The sequence below is a fragment of the Corvus hawaiiensis genome, chromosome 10, assembly GCF_020740725.1.
Source record: "Corvus hawaiiensis isolate bCorHaw1 chromosome 10, bCorHaw1.pri.cur, whole genome shotgun sequence".
NCBI lineage: Eukaryota > Metazoa > Chordata > Aves > Passeriformes > Corvidae > Corvus > Corvus hawaiiensis.
The window spans coordinates 23,746,479-23,762,865 of record NC_063222.1 but is presented as its reverse complement, the minus strand read 5'-3'; the positions used below and the strand labels follow the sequence as shown (position 1 = coordinate 23,762,865).

Sequence of the window (16,387 nt, the reverse complement as noted above, 5' to 3'; positions counted from 1 at the left end):
TTCTGTCTGCAAGTTCAGAAGGGCCGTTAAGCCCAGCATCATGGTGGTAGCTGGGCTGTTCCTTACAGCATGGAAAGGGCTGGTCCAGGTCTGGAAAGGTATTTGTGTAAGCTAGAAAAGTTGGAGGTAAAGATACTGAGCTGTTTTGCAAGTGTCTGCTTGTTATTCTCAACATATCATAACCCCATTTATTTAACTTGCCCTTTTTCACACCAAAGCTAGTGCTTCCTGCTCCAGGTACGAGTTCCTTGGTAAACTAAGTGGTGGCTTTGGCCATGACAGGAGATACTGGCAGGTAGCTGTGATATGGTATCAGCCTGTTGGTCACGGAGCAGCGATAGGTTTATCTCCAGCCACACAAATAAACCTGTTCCCAGCTGACGTGCGCAGCCCAGGGAGGGAATAGATTTGCCTTTTCTGACTTCTCGCAGACAGTGACCCCTCACTTGCTTTCCTATACTTGCTGTGTGTGCTCAGTGCAGGTAAGACTGGTATTTAACAGTTTCCAGCAGCAGTTGCTGTGTACCTACGAGCTCCAAGGCAGCCAGCAGCCGCTCCGGGTGCTCCTTCCCTCTGAAATTAATGGTGTAGCTGGAGCAGCTTAGCAACTGGGTTTGGACTTTTATCCTCTGCATGCTGGCTTCAGAATAATAGTCTGACAGTTTCTAGCAGTTAGCCCACAAGATACTTTCCCTTGTTTTCAGAAACCTAAGACCTAACTTTTTACAGATTGCTGAAGTTCATGGAGGGCCAGAGCTTTGCCGTATGCGGAATATATACGTGTGTCCTTGGGAGTAGTCATAGAGAAAAACATTTCAATAGAACATTGGCAGGATATCATGCCTCCAGCTCCAAGTCTGTCTGAATTTATGAAAAACAATTATGCAAGCATATTTCCATAATAAAAGAAACTGCATGTTGATGGGCTGAGCTGGCATAGTAGTAATGTCTGTTAAAAAAACCCTAAAATCTATTTGGATCTTGTTATTCAGTTTTCTGATCAAAATATTATTTTAAATGCCGATTGTATCTTTGCCACAATTTCATTTACATACGTGTGTGTATATACATATATGCATGTATCTCAAAAAAATTAACTTATTTGCCTTACTTGAATAATTCAAGATTCTTATAAGGTATCTGATCCAGTATCAGGGTTAACTGGTCCAAGATTTTAAAATAAACATTGATTTCATAGCATCAGAAAAACACGATAAGAAAATGCCATGAAGGCAAGGAATGCCATCAAAATTCCTACAAGAATTTGCTTGTCCCTATTTTTTACAAAGAAAGCTTGATGCTACTTAAACCTTCTTGCCTTAAAACTTATTTTTCACATTATGTTGAACAAAGGTTTTCTTTTTTTGGCAAGACTTAAACGTGCTGCTATAAATTAAAATCTCTAACTTTTGAGATCATGGTGTTTATGATGAGACATTTCATGGTGTCACCTACTTGTCAGGCTGTTAAAAATGGATTTATGACTTGCTCAGAAAGAATCTGCGTGATATATGGGTATCAGACACAACAGTTGCAGTGCTCATCAGCTGGAAGCAATGTGTTTCCACGTGAGAAGTTAAATATTCTCCATTATATAAAGATATCCAGAAGCTGGAGTGGTAAACAAGCAGTCCCTGAAAGCAGATTGCTAATAATACTTGATTCCCAAGTAATTTGTGGGTAAGGGGTTTCACTTGTCTCAACAAAAGTTAGGAAATGTGTAACTGAGCACCTGCAGCATTCATGTTACACCTTCTGAAATAACGTCATCTTGTTCTTTGTGTTGCAAAAATCTGTCAAAATTACAGATGCAATGAAATTTGTTGCATAGGAAAAATAAAGAATATAAACCCTCACTCTTTGATTCCTCCATATGGAGGCTAACTAAAAAATATTCTTTATATATTCACTACACTTAAGAAGGGAAAACACCGTTATTTTAATGATGAAAAGTGGAGAGTTGGTGGCAGAACATTTGAGGCTCTGGAGGCTTTGAGGCTTCCCTGGGATATTTCAGCAGGCTTGTATGAAAATGTGCTGCCTTTCCCAGATAACCAGTGCAGCTATTGCTTTTTATTATTTTTCTTTTGAGACAGTGACGGAGGATTTTTTTATTCTTCTTTCTTGGCCTGATAACAGAAGGCTGTTCTCTGGGAAGCTGCTGCTGTGTGCAGCTGATGTGCCAGTGGCTCTCCTGGTGAGCAGGGTCAAGCTAGTTCTGTAAGCTGTGTGAACCTGGCTCTCCAAAAGGATACAGTGGCACTGGTGGGGTGGTAAAATCGTTTTGGTGCAGGGGTTTGAAGTACTTTTTCCCTGTTTTATTAAAAGAGATTCCTCACCCATCTGCCACAGAGGTGTTGCACTCAGTGGTGACTGCAGATCACACACAGATCCTTCTCTCAAAGCACAAAGTGATTGATTTGCAATGTAGTTTTTAACTGACAAATTGGACCTTTTACTATGATTTTCCCTTGTGCTTTTGAGCCAGCATAACTTTGCAGGTTGAATTGGGTTTTTCTGCTTATTTGCTGTTGAATTATTGTGGTTTCAAGTGGCAAGAAGGAACGGGATGACTGAAAAAGCCATCAGAGTTTCATTTAAAAAGCTCCCCAATAAAAACTTTAGAAAAATAATTGTGTACAAAACAATCTATAGAATAAAGTCTTTGTTCCTCTTAGTTCCAGTTCCCTTCTGGGAATGGCCACAGCAGCAGGTGCCTCCAGAGTCATCCTTTGCTGGATGCTCAGACAGTGACGAGGCATTTCACTGCAGGGGAACCTTTCTCTGTATTCCTCATCTGTCAGAGATTACTTTATGCCATGAATCTGTATGCTTGTGTTGTTGATCATTTCTGACTCTTTACTTTTCAACTCTAGCTCTGAAATTTCCATTTTACAAGAAATTGATTGTGAAGATGCAAGCAAAAAGCAAATACTAACAAAGTAGTGGTTTTTTCCTTGGATTTCAGATAAACTGATGTTTCTTTTACAGGTTACAAATATTCAAGCAAGAGCAGTTTTGCTTTCCTGGTCACCTCCCACTGGCCTTCTCAATGCAGATAGACACAACAATGGTTTGCCTTACACCTGTACCTACGAGGTTGCCTTATCAGATAAAGGGAGGGATGGAAAATACAAGATCATTTACAGGTAAAACCATCATTTTTACACTTTTTTGTTTCATTAGGAGTAAATTCTCTGACCTGTTCAGGGTGCATTCTGGCATGCTCATCAGTCACAGAAGAAAGGCACATTTGAGCACCCTGTTCCCTCACCAGAGGAGCTTGCAGGGAGCTGGTGGAGTGCATGTCACAGGGTCCCTAATTGCCACCCCATCCCACCTCCCTGGCACGTGGCAGATGCTGCCTCCAATGCTGTCACTCCCATTGCCAGTGAAAAGGTTACTTTTTCTTTTATGCTAAATGTCAAAACCTTTCATGTTCACCATGCAGGCAGGAGAGCTGCCTTCCTAATGGGCTAATTTTGTGTGGACTTGCAGAATTTAGAACAGTAAAATCTTGTTATTTCAGCTAACGAGCAAAATTTGATGGCTTTGCTGCTTTGTAATGTCTTAGGATGAGCAGAGGAGGGAGTACAGCAGTCAGTAGGTTACAGAGGCTCCCCAGAAAAACCCGAATACTTGGCTCTCAGCAGACTTCAGTAAAATTTCTGAGGGATTTCTCTGTGTCTCCTTGCAGTGATCCTCTGAGCTCATTCTGTGATCAAGTACATATGGTGTTATGCTTTTCTTTTTCCCCACTAATGACGTCTAGGAAAGAGAATTTGGAGATGTGACCTTGGCTATTGTGAAATAGCTAATCCTTCCCAAATCTCATTAAATAAAGTCCAGGTGATAGAGCATTCAAGGAATTACCTCTTGAGACCAGGGCATCTCCTTTCTTAAGATGTCCTGTGAATTAGGGTATTCCTCTTGGTATGCTGGAGGCAGGTCTTGGATAACACAAAAAGGGTGTATTAACCAGGGAAAGGCTGCCTGATTTTTCTCTTTTTCTGGCATTTACACCAGCTGTTTGTGAGCCAATGTGAGCATCTCCATAGTCAAATATGTGCTCTGCTGAGCTTTTAAAACGGGAAGGACACTTTCTAGTACTTCTTGTGCTTGTTGGTGTGATGGCTGCACATTTTCTCCTGGTTATGAAATGTTGTGCATCTGTTTTAAAGCTGCTGGTGGTGATGTGTCTCCTGCTGCTGGCCAGAGTGCAGCCTTTAGCTTGATGTGGTATGTTCCATCAGGAGCAGCAGTAATTGTTATTACTATAGGCAAAAGAGAGTCTGCAATATGTTGAATACATTGTCTTTGTGAGGAGGTGCGCTCATTTCAGAGGGGAAAAACTGGATTTGGAGAGCATTGGATTATATGAAATAAAAAATAGAAGGCTTTCTGGTGGATTTCTGGCAACCTAGCAGGCATGTGCTTTCTGCTGGATTTTGTTCTATTGATTTTGAGACATCTCCCTGTACTTGTCCAGCTAGCTATGAAATATTTCTTTATGCTAAATTGAGAGCTTTCTTGTTTCCCATATTTTAATAAAATCATGAATAAGCCAAGCTCTTACATGAGATGGCTATTACTTATTAAGCACTGACCCGTACCTTAATCTTCACAGATTTGGCAACACATGACTGAGCCCAGTGTTCATTTACCAGCAAACAAGCCAGAAGGAAAAAGAATAGCCCTAACTATGTTGACTGCTTTTGAAATTAATAGTTTTTTTCCCTAAAATGTCTAAACCACTTTGCTTTAAGTTTTCTTGGTATTGAAAGAGAGGTGGGTCCAGCTGTTTGGGTGTTAATTAAATGTCTCCTTGCCGTGGTCCTCACAGGGAGTGTGGTTCTGGAGGAGAAAGCAGTAAGTGAAACAGTTGTGCAAGAAACTCTGCTTCTTCCTCTGAAGTTCAATGGGTCACTTTGTATGAAGCATTTTGAATAGGGAATATGCAGAAAGTACAACAATAATGTTTGGGTTTCGCTCCTTTCAGCTCTGGGAGGGTTGAAAACCACAATGAACTTTATACAAATATCAACAAAATATAAGATAGCATTGAAATAAGCCCATATATTTAGTTTACTGAATAAATTGGTGAGATGAATTCTTTTCTTCTGTGCATATGGAGCTTTATGAAGTTTTCTAGAAACATGAAGTGTGTTGACAAATTGTTGGTATATGGTTTTACTACTGTTTCTCTTTGGAGGAATTATTCTTCTTCTTTCAAATTATATCACTAGAAAATCACTAGCTGTGCTAAGTGTATTACTGCTTTTCATAATTTATTAATTTGTTGGGTTTGGATTTCTTTCCTACAGTGGAGAAGAATTAGAATACAACCTGAAGGACCTTAGGCCAGCAACAGATTATCACGTCAGGTGAGTTAGCATGAAATGAATATCACTTAAATATAAACTCTTCAATTATATGGGAATAAATGTGAAAGTTTTTAAAGTAAATATGCAGTGTAGTTCAATAATTTCATGGTCACCTCTGTAGGTGTGTTTTTCAGTGGTTTCTAAATATTTTATGATTTTATCTTGCACTATGAGAGTGCTTTTTGAACAATATCTTTCGTTGTGTTGTTGTCATTGCTGTAGTAAGAGGCAAAAAGAAGTTTCTTTATCTGTATTTCTGTATGGATAACAGGCCTGGAAGTGCTTGTGTATGAAAGTGGGATATCTGAGGTTGTTTAAAAATTTGACTCAAGCAACTGGTGTTTCTTCAGTTCCTGTACCATAAACACTGAAAGTACTCCAGCATGCTTTTTTCATAATTAGGCCGCGCTTTGGGAATTAAATCTGCTGAATACAGATCCATCTGACCATAGTTATTTCAGCATTTATTCCAAGGGAAAAAAAGGATTCACACTGACCTGTGTTGATAATTTCATAACATATTTCTCTTTATTCTGATAAAGTGTTTTACACATTTATTAACTATTAACACATTCTAGTTTTGCTCTCTGATGGTTTTAATACTTTGTTACCTGCTCATGTTGCTTTTTTAAAAAGATTTTATTTATGAACCAAGGCTTTGAATTTACATCCTGTTCACTTACCCCCAATATCCTTCTAAAAAAAAAAAATCCTTTCACTCCTGTCTATTGTTCCCTTCTGTTTTTCCTGACAAGGGCTGGGTTTGGCACACTGTTTCACATCAAGGTTGCTCCTGTTTGTTTAAAGAACAAACACCTTGCTTCTGAGTTCTGGGAAAAAAAAAAAAATCCAACACTGAAATGTGTCCATCTAGCTCTGATACTATAGACTCTTTTTAATTTTAAAGGTAGTTTCTAGTGGAGCCCTAAAATGAGCTCTTCAAGTAGAAGCACAAGACCAGAAGGAACTTGTCATAAATGAGGAAAAGATGCAGCTCCGAGGTCAGGCAGGAGTCCTGGCCTTAGCAGCAAAGAGGTGGTAACAAGGAGAAGGTTGTAAAACACTGTTGAGCTTCCTTCTGTAAGCACTGAACGTCTCTTTTGAAGCCAACTTCAAACACCAGAGAGGTCACCATGCACAGCTGGGCTGAGATTTTGGTCATTTTTAGGGACATTGTGGGTATTTGCCCCAGGTCCTGGCTGACTACTTCCTCCCTGCCTACAGTTCCCTCCACCTTCCTGCAGGTTTGCCAAATTGTAGGTCGTTTGTGAACAGTTAACAGTAACTTGTGTTTAAAAAGGAGCAGCTAAATACAAAAGTCAGACTTGCAAAGCAGCAGCACTGCTTGTAGTGGAGCAAGCTGACACTAGAACAGCTGCTGTTTGCTTTCCACCATAGGTTTTTTTTTTTCTTCACTGAAACTGCATTATGTATTAATGACTGTGAAGAAATAAATCTGTTGAGTAAAGAAATTTATGGGGCCAGCAGTTACTGGGCAGATCACCTCGGGTCTCCTTGATCTTGGCAGCATCTCTCAGGGCTTTGACTCTACTGGACCAAGGTGCTTGTGTTTGTTGCTGCCCTGCTGGACCCTGAGACAACCTGGTTTGCTCTGAACCAACACCTGCTTTTCTTCAGGAGTACTGTTTTGGTGCCCTCAGAGCTGGCTGTGCTCAGTGTTTCAGTGACTTGCTGAAGATGCCCTTCGAGCTCGTTTTCACACGGTGTTATTTCCCTTGTGGCGTGTGTTGGATGCTGGGCCATGCTCAATTCCAGCACATGTATGTGCCACTTGCCAGATGCAGACTCAGTTAATTACTTGCAATTCTTGTCGCTCCTGCCTGCTAACAGGTGATGTGTAAAGCAGCACCAGAGCAGTTCTTGTTCTGCGTAGGTGGCCATTGTACATAAATCACTCTTATCTACTGAAAACAAATTTAGAAATTGCCCTTTCTTTAGCTCTGCATTCAAGCACACAATAGCTACGGCCAACTCGGAGGTCATTGTCTGGTCATGGCCTGAACTTTTTTTTGAGTAGAAGACTTCCAATTTGCACTTTTCTTTTGCTGCGTGGAAAATGTGAAGGGAAAAAGTAACATCATTAATTTTCCAGAGAAAAGCACCTCGTGAGGAAGTGCTCAAGTATATCCTATTTGCTTTCCCCTGTTACTTGGTATTGCATGTTCTATGCTGACATATAGAGGATTTGTGTGAAATCAAATTTGCTTTGAAGATTTTTAGTTTATCAGAGCAATGTTGCTGAGCTGTGTTAGTTCTAATCCATGGAGGTGCACTAAGTGTTGATGCCTGAGTTATGTAGAAGATTGTACCCACAGAAGGAGACCAGCAGATACCAGCACTCAACGTGGTACATGTGGATCAAGTGTAAACCAGGCATTAAAGCTGATACCTTTTTCTCTGTTGTATTTTAAGAAGGATTTTAAGAAGGATCTTTTCACAGTGTGTGAAAGCCTGGTAATAGGCAAGGAAATACTGGTGGAACAAAAAGATAATGCAGATAACTCAGTCTTCTGTGGGAGTATTTGCACAAAACACTGTTCCTCTTCTGCTGTAATCTTTTGTGCATGCTTGTATAAGTGAAGTGAAGGCAGCCATTGGTCTGTGATAAGTGTGTCGTGAGTGGATGGTGTGGGTGCTTTGGTAGTCAAACACTGTGGCCGAGGCAGTGCCACTGTAACTGCCAGCACATTTATAACCTATTTGAATGCTGTTTCCAGGGTATATGCAATGTACAACTCAGTAAAGGGATCCTGCTCAGAGCCAGTAGGCTTCACTACTCACAGCTCAGCACCAGAGTGTCCCTTCCCACCCAAACCCTCGCACAGGACCAAAAGCTCCTTAACCTTGCAGTGGAAGGTAGGTAACGCTTGGATTGGGCAAAAAGCAGGGAAAAAGAACTGACAGTGAGCACAAATGGCGGAAATAATTGGAGGCTGAGACAGTCATTTTTCAGTAAGGGACTTGAACTTGCTGTACTCTGACAAATCCCCTCCTGTGCACTGACTTGACTTTTAAAATGTATGTGTTTCATTATGTCCAGCTTCTTCCCGGCATTCGTTAAGAGGTTGCCAAGCCATGTGCAAGGCTTTGGTTTCACTTGAAACTGTAGTCATTTGCCTGGGGGAGGTGAAACCGTTTTCTCTTATTCCCCAAATCACCTTTTGTTTGTTTTTGTTTGTAGGCACCCATTGATAATGGTTCAAAAATCACCAGCTACCTTCTGGAGTGGGATGAGGTAAGTAGTAACTAGTTGGAAAAAATACACAAATAAATGGTACTCAGACTTTACAAGGATTTTGCTGAGTAAAGAAAAATAATTAAATACAGGAGAAAGTAGAAATGGGAAAATGAAATCCTGATGGCATTAGGTAAAGAGTTGGAAAGGTGAAAGAGGCAGCGGGGGGAAAACTTTCCATTCAGTGTGTTTTATACAGAGACAATGTTCTGTTTCCGTACCCTTGAAATCTTTTGTCGCTCATTTGGTGTACTTTATTTGTTAGTTAGCATTACTTACTATTTAATTACTTGTGATGTATCTTAGAGTTCCGTTCATGATCTCTTTCTTCCTTTGCTGAGTGCAGAATAAACACTTGTTCCTGCCTCAGAGGACAAGAGCCATGATCTTGCAGACCTTTCTACAGAGAAGGTACACAGGGTCAAAGCAGTGTCCTTTGTGTAGTGGCAATTAGTTCCTTTCCAGACACAAAGGAAATAAGTTCTCTCCTAAATATCTTCCATGGTTAGTGAGCACTGGGCTGTTGGGAGAGTGTCCCAACAGATGATGTGGAGGATTTGCTGGAGGTGGGTTCTTGTGAGTCCTCCCTCTATCCTCTAATTTCTCCCCCCTTTCCTTTGTACAAGCCATATTTCTGCAGAAAGCATGAGTCAGGGAGTATTATCTCTGAAGGAAAAAAAGAAATATTGAGTAACAGAAAGGGCTTGGACAACATGTAAATAAAGGAACGTCACGAGTCAGCAAATGAAGGGTGTGAAAGGGTGTTTGGTTGTAAAGTCTGAGAAACATCTCTTGAGGTCTTTCGTAGTCTAAAAATATTCTAAAGGGATATTCTGTTATGAAGTTTTCCACCAAGGCATTAGTAACACATTCCCTGCTCGTTCTGCTACATGTTGGGTGTTTGGAGCCGCTCACTGTGCAGACATTTATTGTATGCACTGTCACAGCTAGTGGGGTCTGCGTGGTGAGAAACCCTCAGAACCTGAACTCAAGTTAAACAATAACTTCATAATGACTTGCTGCCCCTCTGCACATAATGGAAAGCCAAAGGTTGTCACTGAAAAAGGGAAAAAGGGGGAGTGTGAAGTCTGGGAAAGGAGACTAAAGAGAGATTTCTCCGAAAGGACGGGCCAGGATGATCCTGTAGACCTTCTGTGGCACCTTGACTGTGCACTTGTGATCTCTTCCAAGGCTTCCAGTAACTTGGAGCTGAGGGAACAGAGCAGCACAGAGCAGTGGAAACCTGGATGAGTCCAGCCTGCAAAGCAACAGAGGTCTTGTCAGAAGAAGGACCATCAGGAGATAATTAATACAGTGCAAATACTTGTAATGTTAATTTTGTCTGCATGGAGCTTAGACATAATTTTGGAGGTATATATAAGGCAATTCTAAAATGCTTTTGTCCTTTAAACTCTTTAATAAGAGTTTTGTCTTCAGAGAGAATGGTTATGACTCCTGTTTTTCACAGAGCAAAAGCAGTTTGGTTTAGGGTAGTTCAGCTGCCAATGGGAAAAAATAAAGGCATCCCGATTCCCTTAGTCTACCTATTTTAATTATCTTGTTTTCTCAGTAACAACTCTGAAATCTGAGATTATAATGGATAGCTAGCCAGCACAGATGAAAGAATAATGGCCCTGCACAAATTAATTTGGTACATCTCCAGTGGTCTGACAAGACTCCTGGCTGAAATGTAGCTGTCAAGTTCTGAGACAGTTAATGCCACAGGTGTAGCTTCTCTAAATTTTTTTTTCCTCTGATAAGAGACAGAAATGCAACTTTAAGCCGCTGAAATTAAAACCTGCTATTAAAGCTTGAGAAAGGAAAAGTCTGAAGATGCAGCCTGGCTGTGCCTGGGTTTGCAGGAGCCTTGTCACACGTAGTGGTGGGCTGGCAGGCTGCTGCACTCACTTTTCCCTGTGCCATGGCAGGTTGTGCCTCTGGCATGAAGTGCAGTTAGATGCTGGAATTATGGCACCCAGGTACAAGAGAGAATTCACTTGCAGTGCCCCGTAGGCTCGCGCTTGGTTGTGTAAACTCCACGTAAGCAAAAGCACTGCCTTCTCCACAATGCCACACTGTGTCCTGCTGAAATCAAGGAATACATACATCAAGGCACAGGAGAAGGCTTGCCAGGCAACAGGGAACGTGGTGCCAGATCTCAGCTAGAGCAGCATTCATTAGCTGCGAGGCACAGGATAAAATATAAACACGGGAAAATCAGAGATCACAAGGAAATTAAATCGTGGCTGCAAAGCAGGGAGGGCTTTGCAAGAGCAGAGAGCAAGAAATCTGTCTGATGATAAAGGTGGAAAAACACCCAAAAGTGGCAGCCTGCCTAGGAAGTTGAGTCCCTTTCTAGGAAAGAATGGTGTGGAAAGCCCTCGCCACACTCATGGCACACAGGTCCTGGAAGGCTGTTGGGCAAAGGCTGCAGCTCAGACTGTGGAAACAAAGCTGGCATTGGGCATGGGAGATGTGGAGAGTGGTGGAGGCATCCAGGTAAACACTGCCAGTTGTGTCCCAGTCACACCAGTGTGTTCCTCCAGCTCGAGCAGAGTTACCCCTCCAAGGGAGGGGCTCCCTTGGTGCTCAGGGCTGGGGGGTCATGGGTTGTCTGTCTCTGGGGCAGTTCAGATCTCAGAGCATGTCAGATGCTCAGCAGTATCTCACCTGGTTCCTCCTGTTTCTTCAAGGCAGAGGCACAGTTTGTAGCATCCAAAATGCCACCAGGAGTGTAGGTGGCATCACCTGTATGTGCAGAAAACAAACTGTGGCTGTAAAGTGGCAGCAGAAGCGCTGTGTTTACAGCCCCAGGATTAGGTGAGGTGGGAAATTCTAGGAGGTTACAATGCTTACTGTGTTACTGGGGCAGCCCTACCCAGTTGCTGCTTCAGTTTAGTTCTGAGGTTTGGGGTTTCTCCTGACCTGCAGACTCTGAAAGATTGTCAATATATAAAGCTATTCCAGCTAGCCTACGTTTTTCAATCCCAGTTTGGAATAAATGGTTTGTAATGTGACTGGTGCTGCGTGTTTAGTTAAAAAACACAAATGCTTTCCCTTTACTGATCCTAGCCTTTGAATTAGAGTTGTAATACCTTGCTAATAAACTGTTCTCTTAAAATGCCCTAAGAACTATGTAGGACACTTCATTCTGTAATAGGAGAGTAAAAGATCAGTCCAACAAATTATCACTCAGATACACTGGGTGTACCCTGGGAAAACTTCCACTGACTCCAAAGGAGTTAGGGTCAACCCCTGTCTCAGGTATTCTGGATTTCATTGGGATTGGAACACACTTGCACCACAGGTGCTGGGATTGGCATTAGTTGTCTGGCAATAAAATCAGTAATTACAGAAAACTTCATCTTCTGGCTCTTTTGCTATGAACTTTGAACTTACAAACCTGAACTAATCAATTGATGACTTGGTGCCAGGACTGATTATTCAGGGTAAGCAAAAGGCTAATCAGGGAAAAAATAGCATTAAAAATATACCAAAAAGAAAACATGACTGTAGAGGAGGTGATGCTTTCCCTGATGCCAGCGTTCATCAAAATCAGTAAACTGTAACTGCACTGAAAAATGCTGCTGGCACTGCTGTAAGAACCAGGCCTTTGTTACTAATTAGATGTGAAATGCTTGTTGTGTGATTAAGTGATAGTAAATAAATGTTTCTCTTGTGTATATGGATAGCAAGACTATCCTATTAATTCTCTATGGGAAAGGGCAGGAATACTCCTGAGCCAGAGACAAGGACATCCCTCTCACACAGTGTATGTCCCTGGTTTGTGTATAACTCAAGGCAGCTTTAATTCTTACCCAGTAAGCACCTCATTTTAATGTACTGAAGAGAAAGACCAACACAATGCCACACTATTTAATGATTTGATGATGGATAGTTAATAGTGAAGTTTACATAGAGATAAGTAGGGATAATTTTGTTCTGCCAAAAGTTTTAAATTCCTCGAGGTAGCAGAGATGTGCTTGTTTATACCAGCTGATAATCTGAGCCAGGCATCTCAGTGGTGCTCCACCAGAACTGGATACAGGGAGCTCCATGTTTGTGTTTGTTCACTTACCTGCCCTCCAAGTCTGTTCTGTGGCTGTGCCACTCTTGTGTGACAAGCAAGAGGAGAGTCTTGGGTAAAATTGGGGTTTGTGTATAATTTAGGGATGTTTTGTAGATCCTTTGCTGTCTTCCTAAGTGTCTATAGAGAAAATTCAGTTACTTGCATAACTGGCCCAGTAAATGCTTTGTAGAGAGATCTTCGGGTGTGTTACACTGTTGACAGTTTGCTCCACAGCTCTGTGTCAGATTGAATTTCAGTCCATTCCTTTTTATTGCCAACGTGACCCAAACACAGAAGCCAGTGCTGGTGTGGCCACAGCAGATGTCAGTCCTGCATCCTGGTCACAGATGTGGTGCTGAGCTTGGCTTCAGTCACGTGCAGGGAGGTCTTGTGCAGGACTGTGCTCCGTTCCTGCATTGCTGTGCCTGCAGTGGCCCCTTCCTCCTTTTGTGTTTATTTACTGGGTCTGCTGCAGGGAACTCAGTCAACAAAACCCATTTCAAACCTCAAATCCCTTCTTCAATAAATACACTCTCCAGAGACAATCAAGCACCCTGTGTTAAGTGAGTGTGCAGCTTGAAATATTGCTGAAATAGCAGGCAGAGCTCTTAAGTGTGTTTAACACTGTGTTGGAGTATTGTGGAGCTAATTGTCCTTGTTTCCTCAGACAGGCGCTGATGGTCCATCCCAGGGTGGGCTGTCCTGGAGAAGAAAAGGGAACACGGGCTGGGGAAGTCCGACAGCGCTCTCACTCCGAAATCTGGGGATTAGAAATACTTGCAGAGATGATACAGTGTATTTTAAGCAACTTACGAAACATTATTTGAAGGATTAAAAACTTGGATGCCGAGTGTACAAAGAATAGGAGAAGGATTCTGGGAAAGCTGTAAGACTCTTGGGTGGCAGCCAGTACCAGCCTGCCAGTTGTTCCTGTCTATAATTATGCCAGCATTAGTGCTTTCATAAATCTTGGGAGAGAAGGAGTGGAGAGGCTATTTCCAGGCTATTAATGCCAGGATAATTAGAAATATCGGCCAGCCTCTCCAATTAGTGCCAATAGAATCCAAAATACCAGCCAGTCTGAGTAATCTGAATACCAGTTGGTCTCCGAGTGAGTCTGGGGAATGTACAATACCAGTTCTAGAAGAGAAATAGACAATATCAGGGTTTGTGCTGTTACAAAGTTAAGGATACCTTAAATGTTCGGCAATTTTGGCAAAGTTTTAACCAACCAGTCTGACAAATGAGAGTTTGCTTGGCCCATTGCTCTCTGTTCAGGCACTGTGCTATAGGTGAGATTTTTTCATGGTTTTCCTTTTTAGCCAGCATTGTTTTATTTGACCACATGCTTAGCAATTGGTCACTTCGTTCTCTTGGAAAAAAAGCATAGGAAAATCATTTTTTAAAAGGCATTCTTAAGCAGAAATCCAAAAGAAATTAAATGTTTTCAGTTATTTATAAGTAGTAAAGTCATTAAAAAGTTGGAGAAAAACTACTTTAATGCAACTCAACCTATAAGAGTTTGCATAGGGGAAAAAAAAATCTATTTTTAGTAGTGCTGCACTGATGAATGGATATTTTACTGAAACATAAGATTTCTAATTAGGTTTTGTATCATCTGCATTTTAAATATATTACTGTTGAGCTGAGAAATGTGCTCACCTGTTATTTTTGACCGAAATAAATTCTATCAAAGCACTGTATAGCTAGGGATTTTAGATCTGAAAAGGTTTTCTCCTTTACAAAATGTTTTTTGCTTTGGGTTTCATGATTCTTTTCCAGTTCTACTCCTTAATTTACTTGAGCTGTGCAGTAATGCTACAGCTGGAACAGGTGGGTGAAGTTGAAGGAGATTGTGTGTGAAGAAGTTCTAGAGCAAGTGTAGGCTCCTGCTGTATAAAGAAAAGTTCTGGCTGTTTGCCAGCGTGCTAAATGTCCCTTCAGTGCCTCTGCATTGTTGTGCTGTGCTGGAGATCTGCGTGGTTGCTTCTAGCCTGATAAACACATTCTGGAGATTCACTACAAACATTTCAGGGAGTTTTTCCTTCTGTGTCACAATCCGAGGGAGATATAGAAGTTGGCAGGGGCTGGAGAATGGGCCCGTGAGAAATGCATGTCCCACTGAGGCATTTTTGAGGTCTTTAGTGGTGATGTTCTGAGCACGGAGGAGGAACAGTGTGTGGGAGGGCGGAGTGAGCCCAAGGAGGCACAGCAGGTGAGGCTGTTGGCCTCAGGGAGGGATGCCTTGTGGAAATAGTAAAATAAAAATTAAAAATTGTACAGACACGTGCCAAAACTAGTAAATGGCTGAGCAGAGCTTTTTGGTCAGAAGAAGTTGCAGAGATGGGCATAACCCTGTCTCCTGCACACGTTGGAGCCCGTGGATGTGCTTTGTCAGGCTGCCATTCTGGTGTGCTGCTTTTGGGTACTCCATAATGTAATTGTCCATTAATTTTGTATTTGAGTATTGCAATTAAAACTCCTTTCAACTGCTTCAGTTCTGGTAGATATTATTTATGAGGAGCTGAGCAATCCATGTCCTTTCTCCGGGAAGATTTCAAACTGACTGTTCTGCATGTGTGGCATAGAATGAGTCCGGATATTCCCTGTTACTTTAGGGTCTCTGTCCTGCAAACAGCTTGGCTTTATTTCTCCCCCAGGGTGTACCAAGCTGGGGTGGATTGACAAGGGTTTAATTTTGTTTTAAATGTGGTGGGGTAGGGGAGAGAACTTCTGAGTGTCCTTGTCCTCAGTGGTGCTGAGGTACAAACCGGTACCTGAGGAAATACTTGGGAGCTGGAGAAGTGTCTCGATACCTTCTGGGCTGCTGCCTCGTGTTGTCTTTGCCGGGGTGGACCATTGCTCCAGGTCATGGTCATGTGAAGCTTCCATAAACCATCCCTCTGGCAAACAACTTCCTTAACAGAGTTGCAAACTCCCCAGCAAATCCTGCTTGCTCCCCACAAGCTGTGTGCTCCGGGCAGTGGGGTGCGTGCAGAACCTGGCATGCTGACTATTCCTCTGGGATGAGTAAATTTTGCCCTGGAGAGCACGGGGTGGGTCGCACCCAGCTTTGTCCCTCTGGCTCTGGCCGTGCTGGACCGTGGGGAGCGAGAGCCCTCTTGTGGGATAGAGAATTCCTGAAACAATCCCAGCGAGGGATGGATGTGTGCAAAGAAACGTTGGCTGTGCCTTTTCTGTGCTCCCGTGACCGAGTAGATTCAGAGATTCATTTCAGTCATAATTTTCCCACTTTTTTGTTCATGAGTGGGATAAATTGTGTTTCAAGCTGGAGCTGTAGATATGTCTCACAAATACAAGAAGATGAGGAGGGATCTGACAGCAGACTGACTGTGCTGATCTGTGTGATTTTCAGAGCACAGCAGTGCTGTCAGTGCTTGCACAGCTTCCTTTGCACGGTGCCCCTATGAAAACATCTAATTCCGATACCGTTTAGCAGCGCCTTTTAAAATGAGCATGGCGTGGTTTTGTTTCATAGCAATCCCATTACAGGTTTATCTCTTTCTAGGGAAAGAGGAACAGTGGTTTCAGAGAATGTTACTTTGGGAGCCAGAAGCACTGCAAGCTGACCAAGCTGTGCCCAGCTTTGGGTTACACCTTCCGGCTGGCGGCCCAGAACGACATCGGTACTAGGTGAGTTCCTCAGGAGGCACATTT

At 42.2% G+C, this 16,387-nt stretch overlaps 1 protein-coding gene across 1 annotated transcript in view; it reads left to right on the top strand.

The window, feature by feature from the left end:
• Window positions 1-16,387, top strand: part of FNDC3B (fibronectin type III domain containing 3B) — a 184,515-nt gene that overhangs the window by 122,865 nt on the left and 45,263 nt on the right. The window contains exons 8-12 of the mRNA XM_048314456.1: window positions 2,992-3,149; window positions 5,325-5,384; window positions 8,123-8,261; window positions 8,587-8,640; window positions 16,239-16,363. Of these exons, the coding sequence (XP_048170413.1) occupies window positions 2,992-3,149; window positions 5,325-5,384; window positions 8,123-8,261; window positions 8,587-8,640; window positions 16,239-16,363 (536 nt within the window). The remainder of the gene's footprint in view (window positions 1-2,991; window positions 3,150-5,324; window positions 5,385-8,122; window positions 8,262-8,586; window positions 8,641-16,238; window positions 16,364-16,387) is intronic.